The sequence below is a fragment of the Gymnoscopelus microlampas genome, assembly GCF_963454915.1.
Source record: "Gymnoscopelus microlampas genome assembly, chromosome: 5".
Lineage (NCBI taxonomy): Eukaryota > Metazoa > Chordata > Actinopteri > Myctophiformes > Myctophidae > Gymnoscopelus > Gymnoscopelus microlampas.
This window is the reverse complement of record NC_139942.1, coordinates 13405376-13423671: the sequence shown is the minus strand read 5'-3', so window position 1 is coordinate 13423671 and position 18296 is coordinate 13405376. Positions and strand designations below refer to the sequence as shown.

Sequence of the window (18296 nt, the reverse complement as noted above, 5' to 3'; positions counted from 1 at the left end):
AACTAAGGCTTGTTACTTTAATAAAAGTAGCACCTGTAGAAACACTCTGTTAAGTAAAATTCCTGTATTGAAACTTTTCCTTGAGTAAAAAAACAAAAGCATTGGCATCAAAATGTACAAATAAAAGTACAGAAATTAACTTTTTTTTTTTGCAGACATTTCAAAATGTCTTTCTTTTTCCAAGTGAAAAGTAAATGATTTGCCGAGATGTACTAAAAGTATAAAACATTTGGAAATACTCAAGTAAAGTAAAAAAAAAAAAAACCTCAACATTTTACTTAAGTACTGTACTTGAGTACATGTACTTAGTTACTTCCCACTGGATTTACTTGAGGTCATGACACATCTCCATGGTGGCTCCGTCACAAACCCAAAATCCGGGGAAGAGGGGCCGTGTGAATATGGTCTTGACTCTGTAGAGGAGAGTCATGGTGTCAGAGACGCTGTACCAGGCCAGAATGCCTGCAGGGTAATCCAGGTACATTCCTACTCTGGACCTCACAGGGATGGGGATTTCAACACCGGTGTCGCCGTGTCTGAAAAAACAAGCTTCACCCCAACACTGCACACACCAGGTTTTTTTGTTCAATCCAAATCTACGCTCCGTCTTTCCTGACCTGGGGGTGTCTGGGTACGAGACTGCTATGTCCACGTAGTCTCCGCCCCACTCTGCCTCCCAGTAATGGCGTCCAGTCAGAGGCTCTGTGCCCAGGACCTGCCAGCAATCGGCGAATCTCTCTGGGTGTTCAGGATGGTGTTGTATTATGTTAGTCATGAATACTTTTAGGTTCCCTGCAGACAGAGACAGGTATTGATGTGCTGTGTTTGGATCCATTGTGACATTTAGAGCATATTTCAAGAACTCAGCTCTGGTCTTGGGTTCTGGTGTCGACAGTAAAACATCCACTCTGTTCACTGCATTCGAGACGTTCGTCCCTTCCTCTTTAAGAGCGTCCTCTAGTTTGCCCCTCATCTTTGACACGGCCACAGTCACATCTTCAAAGTGTCTCAGAGGATGGATGTCGCTGATGACTGGGTGTGTCTCTTCACTGATCCTTGGGAGGGCGGTGGAACTGGGTAGAACATGGACGGGATCCTCTGCGTGTGAGATCTGCTCCAGCTCAGCTTGTCTCTTCCTCAGTTCAATGACCGCCTGCTCCACACGCTTCCTCTGTTCATCAGCACGACTCACTTCATGTCTCTGCTGGTCTCTGATCTGCTCCCTCACCTCAGATCGTCTTCTCTCAACGGAAGAGATGAGCTCAGCAAAGATGTTGTCACTGCTCGTCGCTGCTTTATCGGCAGAGGCATTGATGATCTCCACCTCCCGCTGAAACACCGACAGTTCTTCCTCCGTGTCCTGGATTTTCTGCTGCACGCGGATGTCGCCCTGAAGCTTCCTGGAGACTTTGACCAGCTTGTGATCCTTGAAGGCAGGAGATTGATGGTGAGGCTGGAGGTGAGTGTCACAGTATGAGACCAGACACTGAAGACAAGTTTCCACAGCTTTCAGTTTTCTCTTAGTGCAGCAATCACAGGCCACATCTCCAGGTCCGGCATAGAAGTGATCAGGAAGAACAGCATCAAGCTCTGTCTTCTTAAGTATAGCCACCACCTCAGCCAACAGGTTGTTTTTCTTCAGTTCCGGTCTAGGCATGAACGACGCTTTGCACTGTGGACATTTGACTCTCTTTTTTTGACCCTCCCATTTTTCCTCAATACACTTAATGCAGTAGCTGTGTCCACAGGGAACACTCACCGGAAAACTCAGTAGATCCCGGCAGATAGAACAGAAGAACTTTCCCTCCTCCAACAGAACGTGCTGTGCCATTTTTCAGCTTAGTATGACTGTGACACACCGACCGAGTTGTCTTTAAGTGTGACTTCCTTTACTCATTCCTCAGAGGTCACATGACATGGGTGGTTCTTCCTGGTTGTGTGGGTGTGGATAGGAGGAGTGTGCTTAAAGGGGCAGTGTGTCTATTTCACTGTGAGTCACTCATTGGTAGAAATATTCACTCCTCTGTTGATATGAGTCGGTAGTTTTCCTCTCATGATAAATCAATAAGTAAACCACCATTAAAACCCTGATCAAAGTTTAAAGACAACAGATATAACTCTATCTCTCTCTCTCTCCCTCCCCCATCTCTCTCTCTCTCTCTCTCTCTCTCTCTCTCTCTCTCTCTCTCTCTCTCTCTCTCTCTCTCTCTATCTCTCTCACACACACACACACACACACACACACACACACACACACACACACACACACACACACACACACACACACACACACACACACACACACACACACACACACACACGCCTAACAGCTATACCAGGAGGAATGTGTTGACATCATTGCAGAGGAAACATTTTTTGCATTCTGTTTTTTGCATTTATGGGTTTTCTTTTTCTTAAATTCTTTAGATTAGTTATTCTGACACATTTTATTTTATTTCATTTTATAATGTTTATTTTTTGCAGATATTTGACCCAGTGTTGAGGAACCACCGGGCCCGACCCAGTGTTGAGGAACCACTGCCATAACACAAAAAGCATCTAAATACATAGTAAGAAAAAAAAAAACACTGATAAAAGTTGAATAAAAAAATCAAGATAACACCGAGAGCAGCATAGTACAAAAGGTAATAAAACCAATAGATACTGCAGGTTAATTATTTAGCAGTCATAACCTGCGAGGAATAAGCTATTTCTCTGTCTGCTTGTGCCTGCTTTGAGGATCCTGCATGTCTCCCCTGATGGTGGCAATAGACCAATTATTTGTTTACCAACATTGAGACTGGACGCACAGGTGATTGTTTCACGCAATCAATTCCCAACCTGTTGTTTCGGGGTGCGCTGGTTTCAGCACACCCCAACCCCCTCTTCTGTGTTGGCTAGTGAGGCGCGTCCTAGCGATACCTGATAGAATGGGTTTCATTGCACGCATACTGGTTGCACGCATTCTGGTTCTTATCAGTGTGACGTCGTCTGTTAAGGGGTCTATAGGGTGCACACGGACTCTCTCTTCTCCCGGTGTTTCGACCAGATGGGCGTGGTTTTGAGGTTAGGTTTAGCCACAGTTCCTGTGAGGTTAAGGTTAGGGTGAGGCATAGTTTTAGTGAGGTTAAATTTAGGGTTAGTGTTAGGGTTAGTGTTAGGGTTAGGTTAGGTTAGGTTAGGTTAGGTTTAGGCATAGTTTTACTGAGGTTAAACCCCAAAGAAAGAGGGAGTCCTAGGGTGAACAGGCTGTTATTGGGATGGGGTCTTTGATGACCCTCCTGATGTGTTCACACAGGCAGTTCAAAAGCCTTAGGCTGCCATTCATTTTCAAAGGAATCCAGCGACGCCCAACGTTTGTATCGGCTACAAAATCTCCCAAGCTACAAGACAAGTTGAACTGGATCAACTGCATCTACAAAACGACCAAGTGTTGTTTAACCATTTCCTCCCACCTTCTCTCTCCACACTTGTGATGGGGGCGGGGGGAGGGGTAATTGTTTCCGTTCGCTATTAGTTCCATGTTCTTTTTAACGCCAGGCTCTTTATTGTCCTTTATATCTTTCTCGCCCTTCGGACGCACGCTTGATGAGTAGGGCTTAACGATTCGGGTTCCTTAACGATTCCCTCTTAAAGGAGTAGTTCACCCCAAAACATACCTATTTCCTATCAATTGCACACCCCATGAAGCCTTTAATTCATGGATACTTTTTTTGTTTTGATCGCATTCCTAAGCCAATAATTTGATGAGTCTGGTAGGATACTTGCAGAGTTTCCTATTCCTACTGTATAGGGGGTTCCAAATGGACCCTAACTGGACTGTAACTCTGAGAGTGTACAAATGGACACTCTCAGAGTTACAGACCCTTACGGGTCCATTTGGTTCCATTTGTACACTCCATTTGTACACTCTCATGGTGGTCCATGAATTGTTTAAGTTTGAGAACCGGTATTATAATTGTATTGCAGACGTGAAGTCCACAAAACTAGCTCTGACAGTGTGATAAAACCAGTTCCTGAAACGGTTCCAAATGTGATGGAACTGAATCCAGTTCCTCAATGTTGGATCCGGTTCTTCCCGATTCCTCAGGTTCCGGATCCCAGCCCTATGACGTCAGCGAGCGTGTTGATCAAACACTTCAACAGCGACTCTGCGACAGACAAGCTGCGTCGCTCTGTAGTTTTGCATATTTTGTTGCAGCCAGTGTGAACGCAGCATCAGGGATTTCCTGAGACAGAGGCTGTGGTTATACAGATCCTCCAAACTGGCCAGTTCACAACCAGTGATCCGAATTGTCCCTCGATACAAGGAGTTGATGATTTAAGGCGTCTGAGCCCATATAGGCCGCTGTGTGAGGAGAGACAAGCAGTTGGACAGCGGAGAGGGAGACAGTGTAGGAGAGACAGACAGGATAGCTGTGGGTGTGGTAGAGACAGACAGTTGGACGCCATGCGAGAGACAGACAAGGAGAGATACAGAGAGAGAGAGAGAGAGACTCGGGAGAAAATTTAGACACATGAAAGAGGACAGATGGGAAGATGTTGGACAGTCCAAGGCCAAGGCCATTTGGGGGTCCAGAGGCCTTAATCCAAGCAAGCCACTGCAGTATCTACCACATACATGGGCAACTGGCGGCCCCCACCGTCACTTAATTAACCCGCAGGTTAATATCGGAATACTGATATATTATTGATTTCAGCTGTTACGATTCCAAACATGCAAACATGACCCGCTTTAATTACTTCAGTGTATATTAGTAGCGTAATGACTAGTATTACAATTCTATTGTCTTTTTTATGTCCAATGTATTTGTATATAAGTTAACATAAGTATAACTAAATGCATGTGAAATAACATAAAAATGTAACTTTTCAGCAGATCTACAAGCTCAAAACGTGTCGCAGTGCGACACGTTTTGAGTGTTTTGTGTGTGTTTTTTTGTTAAAAAGTTAAAGCACTACATTCTATAGTAATATAGTAACTAGATAGCAATCATTGCTATATGAGAATCAGAATAAAGTAATCATTGCTATATCAGAATCAGAATCAACTTTATTGTCACATCACAGGTTTACAGGTGTAAAGTTCCACCGTTTTGCAGTGTGGCTTCATATCCTCAGAGTTCAGATCACGTGACATGGGATGTTTGCCCTGTGTGTGTGTGTGTGTGTGTGTGTGTGTGTGTGTGTGTGTGTGTGTGTGTGTGCGTGTGTGCGTGCCTGCGTGTGTGCGTGTGTGTGTGTGTGTGTGCGTGCGTGCGTGCGTGCGTGCGCGTGCGTGCGTGCGTGCGTGCGTGCGTGCGTGCGTGCGTGTGTGTGTGTGCGTGCGTGCGTGTGGGGGGGTTGGATAAGAGGAGTGTGCAGCACGTGTTTAAGGAGGAAGTGTCTATCACTGTGGTATAAACATTCACCCTGTTGAAATCTGAGCCAGTTATCCTCTCGTGTTGAATTGACCGTGATGAACTTTTAAAGACAGAACCTCTTTCTCTAACTTTCATTCTCCCTGTCTTTCTCTGTCTGTCTCTCTCTCTCTCTCTCTCCCTCTCTCTCTCTCTCTCTCTCTCTCTCTCTCTCTCTCTCTCTCTCTCTCTCTCTTCTCTCTCTCTCTCTCTCTCTCTCTCTCTCTCACTCTCTCCCCCTCTCACTCCCTCTCTCACCCTCTCTCCCTGGCCGAGTTCCAATGTCCGCCCTGACTTGAGGGCTTAAAGAGATATTTCACTTTCTTACTTGTTCAGGCTCATTTCAACGTCTACTCTGGCTTTTGTAAGCAGCCCAGACAGTTTTTAAGCTTCTTGATTCAGTATTTAGACATTTCAATCAGACACGCCTCCTTAATATACAAACCCATTGCAACTTATTATATATTAATTGAAAACACCCGTCCTTTGTTCTTGTGACTGATATTGACCTTCTAATACATGAGGGGGCTCTGTTTTTTCATCTACCTATTACTTCATTTACTCCCACACGGGAGTGCGCTTGTGACTTTGAAAGAAAAATGAGATACACCTGTGATCCGCACAAATCCCGGCTCTGCACCCCCTTTCATGAATCGCACGCCAGAATTGACGTATGCAATATACACAACCATTTTGACCAGGTTATAGACAACATTTACATCCAGGTTAGTGAATGAGGCCCATGTGTGTGTCTGTGCACCGCTAATCTCGGACATCACTGGTCCCATGCAATGCTTCATTTTACTCTACGGTGTCCTAGTCCACTTTACACAGACTTTACACAGACAACAACAAAAGGCAGCAGCTTAAAGTTAAATCATAAAACAATAATAACATAAAACAGTAACATATATTCAAATAGTAGTGTTATTTAGTTTTGTTAGTTTATTTATTACATGAAAATGAATATACTGCAATCATATAATTCCAAGGGTAACATGTAAATGAATTTGAAATTCATCAAATCATTTTTAAACATGAAAAAATAATCAATTTCATAATAACATTTCGTGTTATTTCACATGAATAGAAAACCCACAAAATAATGATTACTTCATAACAAGACACAAAATGGTATTTATTTTTATTTTTTTCTTTTTTTTTTTTTCTTTTTCTTTTTTTTTTTTTTTTTTTTTTTTTTCTTTTTTTTATTTTTTTTTTTTTTTTAATTTTTTTAATTTTTTTTTTTTTTTTTATTTTTTTTTTTAAACTTTTTTTATTTACTATTTTTTAGGAACAACATTACTGGTTTCTAATGCCAAATAAATCCTTTGGTTGTTTTATTTATATCAACAGAACAGTTTAGATAAAAAGCAAGACGAAAACAAAAAACAATACAGTTATTATTCTATAGTCATGACAGACGAACCCGAAGTCTGACTTGATGTCACACAACTCAACAGTGCTAAAATCATAGAACCCAAATCCAAATCCAGCGTAGAGGGGCTGGGTGAATGTGGTCTGGACGCTGTGCAGGAGAGTCATGGTGTCAGAAACATTGTAGAAGGACAGAGTACCTGCACTGTGATCCAGGTACACTCCTACTCTGGAGGACACATGACCTGGGATTTTTGTTTCGTTGCCTCTGTGTCTGAAAATATAACCTCCTGTCCAACGGCGTAAAGACCAAGATTTATCATTGTATCCAAATCTACTTTCATTAAAGGATCCTGTTCTGCTGATATCCTTATATGAGACTGCTATATCAACAATGTGTCCACTCCACTCTACCTCCCAGTAACAGCGTCCAGTCAGACCCTCTCTACTCAGAACCTGGTGCCTGTCAGTGAATCTCTCTGGGTGATGAGGATATGGTTGTTGTACGTGCTCCTTTTTTACTTTTCTGTTCTCTTTGGACAGACTCAGGTGTTGATGTATTGTGTTTGGATCCAGTGTGATTGGACATGAATATTGTAAGAACTCAGCTCTGATCTTTGGTTCTGGTGGTGTTGACCACCAGAACCCAAGCCAACCGGGATTCGCGCTGACGTGTCCCTGAGGAAGACACTGAACCCCTAACTGCTCCCTGTGTGTCCCCTGGGTTTGGACAACGCTCCTTATAGGATGTGTCAACATAATAAAAAATAAAAGGAACACTATAATTACCCTCTTTATATTTTTTATTTTAAAAATGTCTACTTTGTTTGTTTGTAGGAATTCAGCTCTGGCCTTGGGTTCTGGTGGTGTTGACAGTAAAACATCCACTCTATTCACTGTCTCTGACACGTTTGGCCCTTCATCTTTAAGAATGTCCTCTAGTTTGTCCCTGATCTTTGACACAGCCACAGTCACATCTTCAAAGTATCTCAAAGGACGGACAATGCTGCTGACTGGGTGTGTAGATTCACTGATCCTTGAGAGGGAGGTGTAACTGTGTAGAAAATGGATGTCATCCTCTGTATGTGAAATATGCTCCAGCTCAGCATGGCTTCTCCTCAGTTCAGTAACCTCCTGCTCCACACGCTTCCTCTGTTCTTCAGCTCGATTCACTTCATGTTTCTGCTGGTCTCTGATCTGCTCCCTCACCTCAGATCGACTTCTCCCAATGGAAGTAATGAGATCAGTAAAGACGGTGTCACTGTCCTCCACTGCTCTATCAGCAGAGTGATTGATGGACTTGACCTCCTGGTGAAGCACCAACACGTCTTCCTCTCTCTCCTGGATTCTCAGCTGGACTTTCTGTTGACTCGTATCAAGCTCTTTCTGTCTCTCAGTCCTTTCTGCTGCGGCTGAGATCATATCATGACCTTTGTGTTCTTCCATGCAGCACAGATAACAGATACACTGGTGATCAGTACGACAGAAAAGCTTCTTCACCTCGTTGTGGCGAGAGCAGATGTTCTCCTGAAGCTTGGTGGAGGCTTTGACCAGCTTGTGATTCTTAAAGGCAGGAGACTGATAGTGAGGCTGGAGGTGAGTGTCACAGTAAGATACCAGACACTGAAAACAAGTCTTGACAGCTTTCAGTTTTCTACCAGTGCAGGAATCACAGGCCACATCTCCAGGTCCAGCATAGCACTGATCAGGAGGAAGAGGTTGGAGTTCTGTCTTTTTCAGGCTCTCCACCACCTCAGCCAACATGGTGTTTTTCTTCAAAACAGGTCTTGGGATGAATGTCTGTCTGCACTGTGGACAGCTGAATCTCCCTATTTGATCATCCTGATTCCAGTATCCCTCAATACACCTACTGCAGTAGTTGTGTCCACAGGGAACACTCACTGGATCCTTCAGTAGATCCAGACACATAGAACAACAGAACTGCTCCTGGTCCAGTTGAACTGCTTGCTGCTGCGCCATTTTACTGCAGACTGACTGAGAAACAGACTGAGTGCAATTCGGTTTCACTTCCTCAGAAATCTCATGACATGGGCGGCTCCTCCTTATTGTGTGTGCCTGTGCGCCTGTGTGTGTGCCTGTGTGTGCGCGCGTGCGCCTGCGTGCCTGTAGTCAGTAGTTTTCCTCTCGTGTTGAATTAACCGTGATGAACATTTAAATACAAGAAACACAATGAACCTCCCTTACTTCTGTCTCTCTGTCTGTCTGAGCATCTGTCCGTCTGTCCCTGTCCCTCTGTCCGTCTGTCCGTCTGTCCACCTGCCTGCCTGCCTGCCTCTCACTTTCTCTTTGCCTGAGGGAATTAGGCTATACCTCATGGTTGTCAAAAGAGGACACTGTATATAAAAATGGTAATAATAAGGAAATATGCTAAAGTGTTTTGTCTTTGGTGTTTTTGAGGTACATACAACCTGCAGGTGCAGACTGGGAGAGGAGAATTGAATCACACAGAAGCAACCAGGTTACTGCATGTACTGCAACCAGGTTACTGCATGTTTCTAATTTGAATCCCGAGACTGGTAGATACATATAAACAAATGAAAGGTAGGGTAACTGATATTTTTGGTTTCAACAAGGTTTTTTGTTAAAAGGTTAAAGCTCTATATTCTGATTGTAATCATTGCTATATCAGAATCAGAATCAACTTTACTGTCACATCACAGGTTTACAGGTGTAAAACAGTGTGTGAAATTCATTTTTGTGCAAGCTCCAAGTTTTTGTTATTTCAGCCGACTGTTTGACAAACAGAGTGCAGTGTGGCTTCATTTCCTCAACCCGCAGAGATCAGATCACGTGACATGGGAGGTTCGCTGTGTGTGTGTGTGTGTGTGTGTGTGTGTGTGTGTGTGTGTGTGCGCGCGCGCGTGCGCGTGCGCGTGTGCGTGTGTGTGTGCGCGGGGATAGGAGGAGTGTGTTTAAGGAGTTAGTGTCTAGTTCACACAAGAAACAAAATGAACCTCTCTAACTTTCTCTTAACTTTCATTCTCCCAGTGTCTCTTTCTCTTTCTCTGTCTGTCTGTCTGTCTGTCTGTCTGTCTGTCTGTCTGTCTGTCTGTCTGTCTGTCTCTCTCTCCCTCCCTCCCTCCCTCCCTCCCTCTCCCTCTCTCTCCCTCCTCTCTCTCTCTCTCTCTCTCTCTCTCTCTCTCTCTCTCTCTCTCTCTCTCTCACTGACTTGAGGGCTTAAAGGGATATTTCACGTTCTAACATGTTCAGGCTCATTAAACGTCTACTCTGGCTTTTGTGAGCAGCCCAGTCAGTTTTTAAGTATTTAAAGTTAGGCATTTCACATTGATATTCATTTTTATCAGACACGCCTCCTTAAATACAAACCATTGCAACTTATTATATTGAAAACACCCGTCCTTTGTTCTAGTGACTGATATTGGTCTTCTAATGTGTGAGGGGCCGTGTTTTTCAATGTATTTATTTTATAATTCTGTGTCCAATCACACTGAATATGAAATAATATATATTTTTTTTTAAATAATAAAAAAATGTAATTGAAAAAACACGGCCCCTCACATATTAGAAGGACAATATCAAACCAAGGACAGGTGTTTTCAATTAAACTATCATGGTTAGTTAGAGGTGCGGACTGGGAGAGGAGCATTGAATCACACAAGCAACCATTAATCAGGTTCCTAAATTGATTCCTGAGACTGGTAAATAAATGCAAATTAATAAAGCCTTCCTTTTCACAATTGGCACTGAGCAAAGCATTGTTACACCAGCAGTGTAATGTTTGTATTTTGTCAGCATACACCAGGCATACTACAAGGATGTGCGTTCAATAGGCTTTATTAACGAGGCTGCTGCTTATATAATACAGAATGCTAGCTGCATACTGCCTGACTGAATGAGTGACTGACTGCTTAGTTGCACACGTCATTTCTTGAACATCACAAGCAGCTCCAATTTTACTGTTTAGTGGCCATGCAAACAACACGGATTAGTTCTGTGTAAGTGTAACCTCCTTTCCTACTACTACTACTACTACTACTACTACTTCTGGTAAATAAATGTAAATGTACTTATAGTGTGGCCTGGAGCTGTGTCTTCATTGCTTTATCACGTTTAATATTCATCATTAAATTGTAATTACGTAGCACCAGCAATCTGCTCCCAAAAATGCTGAATAAAAACAATTATTGTTGTATTAAAAAGAAAATGCATTAGTTGCATGGTTTGTAGTTATCCCCATATTACAGTGCTGCTTCCTTGTTTAATTATATTTCTTACCCAAATCAAATGATTGAATGAAACACATCACAGTCATTTGTTTGACATCACACTTTTATCAGGAAACATTTTCAGGAAATGAAATGAAAGTGAGCTCCTGACTCGTTGAAACCAGAAGCCTTACAAAATAAAGCAGTTAGAAAAATGATAACTTAAGTGTAGAGTACGTTTGCCAATTTGTCGCTAATATACCTGTATACTTTCACCCACAAAGAAGAGCTAATCTTTCTTATCTATAGGTTCAAAATCACCAAACGTTGAAGGAGGGAAGTCAACTTTTCAACAACTTTTCTTTATAATAGATGATAGATATTTGCATCTCGGACCAGATTACTGCTTTTAGTTTAATTCATTTGATAGAAAACATAATCAATTACCAACAAGGTTATCAGCAATCAAATATATCCATATATTATTTATAAAATACAGAGAAAATGTGTTATCATTGAATTTCTGCTACTGTGTCTTGGTAGCACCTCGACCCATGATGGACTTCTTAGTGTTTCTCTCGGGTTTCAAAATGATTATATAACACTTTGGGCCAAACAGTGCGATCAATAGACCAAAACTAGACGCTAAAATAGCAAATACCTCCACTACATCTGCATATTTGCCTGGAGAGCTGATATATGCTGGGATGAAGGCTATCCACACAGCACAGAAGATCAACATGCTGAAAGTGATGAACTTAGCTTCATTGAAGTTATCTGGAAGATTCCTTGCCATGAATGCTAGGAGGAAGCTCAGGAGAGCCAGTAAACCAATATAACCTAGTAACACTGCAAAACCAACTGTTGATCCCACCGCACACTCATAGACTATCTTATCACTGTGGTATCGTGTATTTTTATAAGGAGTTGGTGAGGCAGACACAAGCCAGGCTATGCAGATTATCGCCTGGATAGAAGTAAGAGTCAGAACTGTTCCTCTCTGCTGCATAGCACCAAATAACTTCATAATGTCTGCACCCCCAGGCTTGGAGGCCTTGAACACGGCCAACACCACCATAGTCTTTACCAGGATACACGAGACACACAGCACAAAGCTGATCCCAAATGCTGCATGCCTCAGCTGACAAGTCCAGAGCCTGGGACGGCCAATGAACAGAAGTGAACACAAGAAACATAGTTTGAGTGACAACAAAATTTGGAAGCTGAGTTCTGAGTTGTTGGCGCGTACCATGGGTGTGTCTCTGTGATAAAAGAAGATTCCCAGGAAAATGGCACAGATAAGTGTGCCTAGCAATGAGATTGTTGTCAAGGAGATACCCAGGGGCTCATGGTAGGAGAGGAACTCCAGGCTCTTAGGGACACAGTGGTCACGCTGGAGACTGGACCAGAAATCCTCTGGACAACTGGTGCACTCTGTAGAGTCTAACAAAGACGGCAAGGTTAAAGGGACAGACAAGTAAAGTATCATCCTAAAGATAACCAACCGGTACATTGCTATCCTACTCTCGTACTATATCCTACTGTCCTACTCAACTATAAATGTAGAAACCTTCCCTCCTTTAGTCTGTCTGTCTGTCTGTCTGTCTGTCTGTCTGTCTGTCTGTCTGTCTGTCTGTCTGTCTGTCTGTTCTCATCCATTTATCTCCTCAGTGAGTTGACCAATCGATCTAAACTTGCACATGGGCACTGCACTTTCACTTTCCCCAACTTTGAATCGCACTTCCCGACATTTGCTACACATGTATGTTGTGAAGTTCCAATGTGCTCTTTTCTGTGCTATCATCAAAGAAACTCAATCAATTAATCAATAAACTCAATCAATTAACCTGTCTGATTGCTGATCTCCCCCTCAGAACAAGCAATGCAGTCAAAGCAGCAGACAGGTTCCCCCTTCCTTCTGGCCACACGGGTTCCAGGGGAACAGCTCTCACTGCACACTGACCGAGGAGGCTACAGAGGAAAGAAACAATGATCAATTTCAGTCTAAACTAAATGACTTTCACATCACTAATAACATCATTAGTTATTTTAGAAAGTCAAAGTGACCTTTGTGGATTCAAAGCTCCAGAAGATTCTGTCTTCATCCAGATTGATTTCTTCTTCTCCAGAGGCTGACTTCTTGATCAAACCCACGTTGTGAACCATCGTGCTTCCATCAGGGAGCCACTCCCAGTTCATGACATCATAGATTGGTAAAGGATCACCATTCTCATCAAATGATACATCATCACCAAATGATGTGGTGTAGTTGACCTTTTCCAGGTAATAGATAAGCTAGAAATGGTGATGAGAAAATTATGAAGAACGAGACTTATTAAAAAGAAGGAAAAAAAACAACTGTAAAGGTTGGGAGACGTTGCTCTATACAGCAATGATTGATCACAATATAGAGCTAAACCCTTTTAACAAACATGTTTTATTTTAATAAAGTATCCAAGTTCATCCAATCCAAGCACTAATAAACATTTACTGCCAGGCAATTACTATACATCATTATAAGATCATTAATAATGCATTTTTCATTATATTGTGTCAATTTGTCGCACGTTTTACTGAGGTCATAATTACATAGTCGCTATTATTCTAAATTTGAGTCAAACCAGACACATTAACAGGTAAACTGTGAATTAATACCACCTGCCATGGCTGTATTGTTTGCAAACTGGCACAGCTGTGCCCAATGAAAGGCCCTCTTCCTGGTACACATTGCAACATGTCATGGAGGGCATGGGCCAGAGCATACACAGCCTTGTACACATTGTACTCTCCCCTGAGGTCAGACACATCCGACATCGTAGTTTCTGCTGTTCCAAGGTCCTCTTGTCCAGTACACACTCTTCCACCAGCATCCACCCAGTCGGTCGGAATGGGTGCAAATTTACACTGAAATGTGTGCTCCCAAAACTTCCTAACCTGAAGAAACACAATAGACACAAACATAGATAAACATTTGAAAACAGACATCAGTTAAATACTAAATGAAACAAAATACTTACTATGCTCTTTTCATGGCTGTTGGCAGGGTCATTGTCAGGGTGTATATTTAACAAGAAGTCCTTGAGACCTGGTATCTCTCCACGACGGACCGCAACGCCCAGGGTGCCTCTCAGGTACGGCATGAAGTAAGGAGTCTGGAGTTTAGTATATGTTGCCCAGGCTTCACTGGCCATCCACTGCATACCTGTCACATTCTGCTTTACCACCTATTGTATTGAACAACATATTAGTGTAAATAGTGTTGCTGTTGAACAGAAACCGTTCAAGAAATGGAAAAAAAAAAACCTGTATTCCAATCAGGCCTGGAATTTCAACATTCTAGGGGCAAGGCCACTTGGCCTTTGGTGTTGTGCATTTTTTTAAAGGCATCAAAGACCATCAAATGAAAAACATATTTTAGGTCCACATATATATATTTTTAATTCATAGTATAACTATCATTGAAATAAACAAATGAAAAAGCTGTTCATTACACAAATGAACTTTCCAAATTACCAGTATTTGTACAAACTCCTGAGTCAAAAGGTCATACACACTTAACCCTATAGATTAATCAGTCAGACTCATTTGAAGATGGCGATATAAGGTGGATTTAAATAATCAGAATCTCAACAAAAGACACTTGTGTATAAAAGCTGTATTGACAGGGAAAAAAGCAAAGGAGAAAACGGCTAGATCACTGTGGCCTTAAGGTATACTGTGTCATTTTTTGAAGGGCATGAAGTCCAACTGAGAGTCCACAGAGGCCTTGATGGACTCCATGAAATTCCTTCCCCGGTTCCAATGGATCCAATGAAGTTATTATTCAGTCATGAGCTCTTGTTAATACTTTTCATTGGTTCAATAATTATAAAACCAACAAACAGACTTCATGGGAATTGATTATAGCAGTGAGATGTGTGAATGGCACGTGATTATCTGTTTGCTTATAGGCTCTATGCGCAGCCATATTATCACTTCCTTCCCAGGTGTTACCAATGATACTAATGAAGGCTCTGTTCCAGCACAGTGGTTTCCACGACCCCCATGACTCTGAGAGTGTACAAATGGAACCAAATGGACCCTTACGGGTCCATTTGGTTCCATTTGTACACTCTCAAGAGTTACACACCTGTAAGGGGCCATTTGGAAGCCCATGAGGGTCCCTGGACCCCAACAGTGGGCCAACATGCACAATATCAGCACCCTGACTCTGTTTGACCAGAATGGAACAGAGCCTTCATTAGTATCATTGGTAACACCTGTGAATGTCTTCATAATATGGCTTGGCTGCTGTGAATAGAGCCTATTGTGCAAAGAAGTACCGAGATCGAAAGCAAATTAAGAAAACATGTGGCTGAGCGTAAAAATCGATGAACCTAGAGAGAGTGATTGAATTGCATTGCCTGAAAAAAAAGGCTTTCAAAATCAAACCTATTTTTCATTGTGAAAGCAGTGTTCACTTGAATATAGCTAATGTCATATTCCTTATAATTATGAATGCGTCATAATCCATAAACCAAACCTCCTCCATTAGTTTAGCCATGCGGCTCCGAGATACAAGCACGATGACCACACGAGCTGTGGATTTCCTCATCACAGAGACAATCCTCTGAAGTTTCACCGGGTCACTGTCCATGGGCACGACCTCCACGTACGCCAAACAGGCCAAACCGGACTGGACCAGCTCAGCCTGTAAGGATCTGGCAGCGTTGTGTCCGTAGTCGTTGTCGATGAACAGCATTCCTACCCAGGTCCACCCGAACCGCCTCATAATCTGGAGCATGGCTCGCACCTGAATGGATATAATGGAGGGATAAGTGCTTATCAGTGGTGGAAAAAGTACTCAAATATTTTACTTGAGTAAAAGTATCAATACTGCAATGTTGAAGTCCTCTGTTACAAGTAAAAGTCCGTAATTAAGACTTTACTTGAGTAAAAGTGCAAAAGTATTGGAATCAAAATGTACTTAAAGTACCAAAAGTAAAAGTACTAATATGTTTGAAAATAGCAGATCTACAAGCTCACAATGCGTTGTGATGCGGCGCGTTGTGAGCTTGTAGATCGGCTATTTTCAAATAGCCTAGGTATAATATAGGGCTAAAGTGGTTAATGTATGTTTTATAACCTAATACTTTATCTGCAAAGTAACTAGTAACTTAAGTTTTCAAATAATTGTAGTGACATAAAAGTACAATATGTGCCTCTGAGATGTAATGGAGTAGAAGTAAAAGTATTGAAAATTGGAAATACCCCAGTAAAGTAAAAATATCTCAAAATTGTACTTAAGTGAAGTACTTGAGTAAATGCACTTAGATACTTTACACCACTGCTTAGGCTAGATTATTCACATAGTGAATCAGTGAATCTCCTACACAGACATCACAGTAGAAAAGGTCTAATCATTCTCTGTTGATGCTGTGTCAATAAAGACCTTCAGTATCAGCAGTAATACTAACATGCGTTATCAGAGGTGATAATATCTTATTACACTCACTAGAGGGAGGTATTTGTCAAGTGTGTGGAACACCAGCAACAACATCTGTTTAACCATTTTAACCCTGTATACATATCGGCCTGATCTACAAGGCTAGGCACATTAATTTGTACAGCACATTTCAACAACATGGCTATTCAATTGGTTTTACACAAAACATTAAGCAAAGGAAACTGATTATAAGCACACAACGTTGTGAGCTTGTAGATCCGCTATTTCTTTTTTTTTTTAATGGAAAGAAATTTTAAATATTTTGGAAACATTTCAACAGAACAAATCTTGTATGGGGATCCCTGGCACAAAATATTTTCAGATGGGGGTCTGCGGCCAAATACAATATTAATCTGGGGGACCCCAGATTAATATTGAAAAAGTTGAAAAAGTTTGAGAGCCACTGCACTATATCTACCAACAGATATAATCTATAGAAATTCACCTGGAAGGCGTCACTTGGGATTGTTCTGAAGAAGGATGGGAACTGCTTACGGTCACTCAGACAGGCACAGGAGGAAAAGTAACTGACCTATAAAAGGTACAAAACATCTGTTCTATAATATACTTACATATTTAACAAATGTAAAAGAGATGCAAAGAGATAATATTAGCATATGAACATATGAGAACCTAATTCAATTCACAACACAAAAACTAAAATACGAAAATACAAATAAAAAAATACAATGCAAATAGCCCACATTGTTCAGTTTCTGACATATAAACATGTGCACCAACAATACATAACATTCAACCATGTGGTATAATCAGCCCCCTGTCTCTCTTTCCTGAAAGCATTTGAATGGACTCACTAAAGCAGGGTGATGTACTATAGTGCAGCAGAAAGCCAACACTTACATAACTGACACAGGGAATTAACAACCAGACTATGCCGAATACAGTTCTATGTCTTTCGAGCTGTAAACAAAGACAAAATGCATGATTTATCATATTAGATTTGTAAATAAGCAAAATCTACACGCATAAAATAAGCCATGGTCAAAGGGGGTTCAGGTAGGAAACTTACCTGGGGCACTCTGTACAAACCTAATATTCTAGCAATAGCAATAGAACTTGTTGAGGTCACAGCACCCACAATTCCGAGCACTGGAGGAGAACCGACACATCTCTCAACCAATTGAAACCGCTCCTCTTTCCCAGTTACCAATGAAAATGTTCCACGGAAAGTAACTCCAAGTGTGAGACAGTTATCATAGAGAACATACCCCAGAGTCACATTGGGCAGTAGGCCGGTGTTTCTGTTGATCTCATTGATGGCAAAAGCCATGGTCTGGGCAGACCTGAAGCCAGTATTGTGAAATCTGACAAAACAAAATTCCACTGTAACCTTGAATGTTCCTCTTGGTAGAAATACACTACATCAACCAGTCCTATGGTACTATCCATCACAACTTTGTCTTGCTTGATAATGCATTTGTGATACTCACCTATAGCAAGTGGGCTGCTGTTGCTTGGAGGTGAAAGACAACTCGGGGTAGACAGAACGGAGGTGGACGTGAAACAAGCCACCTAGAACAATGTCCCCAGCCTTGTTCATTCTGTTGAGATCAAACTGTTCCTGTAACTCACAAGAAGAGGAAGGTGAGGAAGACAAAGCAGAGAAGGAAGAGAACAATATCAAGGTCAAGTACAGGCGTGAAAGCAGGTGTGTGTCTAGAGAAGTCGTCATGACTCTCCTCCTCTGTCTAACCCGCCCTTCTCTAAATCCATTGTCCAGTCCTTACATTTTATACACACTATGCCATCCCCTGTACTGTACAGGGCATTACAATCTTTCACACCACCCATCAGTGCTGTGCCATCCCCTGCACCTTATGGACTTAC

The 18296-nt window shown here is 41.9% G+C and overlaps 3 protein-coding genes across 3 annotated transcripts; all 3 read right to left on the bottom strand.

The window, feature by feature from the left end:
* Positions 1–325: 325 nt before the first annotated feature.
* LOC311044923 (tripartite motif-containing protein 16-like) lies at positions 326–1831 on the bottom strand (the record flags this gene model as incomplete). Its single annotated transcript, XM_084056733.1, has 3 exons — positions 326–536; positions 618–1453; positions 1760–1831. The coding sequence occupies 3 exons, from the start codon at positions 1829–1831 to the stop codon at positions 326–328; spliced, it is 1119 nt and encodes a 372-aa protein (XP_083912859.1).
* A 4869-nt stretch (positions 1832–6700) lies between these two features.
* LOC311046228 (tripartite motif-containing protein 16-like) lies at positions 6701–8834 on the bottom strand. Its single transcript, XM_084058430.1, has one exon. It carries the CDS (start codon positions 8754–8756, stop codon positions 6762–6764), a length of 1995 nt encoding a protein of 664 aa, XP_083914556.1. The 5' UTR covers positions 8757–8834; the 3' UTR covers positions 6701–6761.
* Positions 8835–11489: 2655 nt separating this feature from the next.
* On the bottom strand, positions 11490–18024 carry LOC311044922 (extracellular calcium-sensing receptor-like; the record flags this gene model as incomplete). Its single annotated transcript, XM_084056732.1, has 9 exons — positions 17900–18024; positions 17479–17773; positions 16894–16980; positions 15486–15755; positions 13981–14187; positions 13622–13897; positions 13031–13258; positions 12811–12934; positions 11490–12406 (listed from the first exon to the last, which is right to left on the bottom strand). Exons 1-9 carry the CDS (start codon positions 18007–18009, stop codon positions 11490–11492), a joined length of 2514 nt encoding a protein of 837 aa, XP_083912858.1. The 5' UTR covers positions 18010–18024.
* Positions 18025–18296: the final 272 nt, after the last annotated feature.

Excerpts from the sequence above, each read along its gene's own strand:
- LOC311046228 (XM_084058430.1), bottom strand. The coding sequence starts at position 8,756 with ATGGCGCAGCAGCAAGCAGTTCAACTGGACCAGGAGCAGTTCTGTTGT.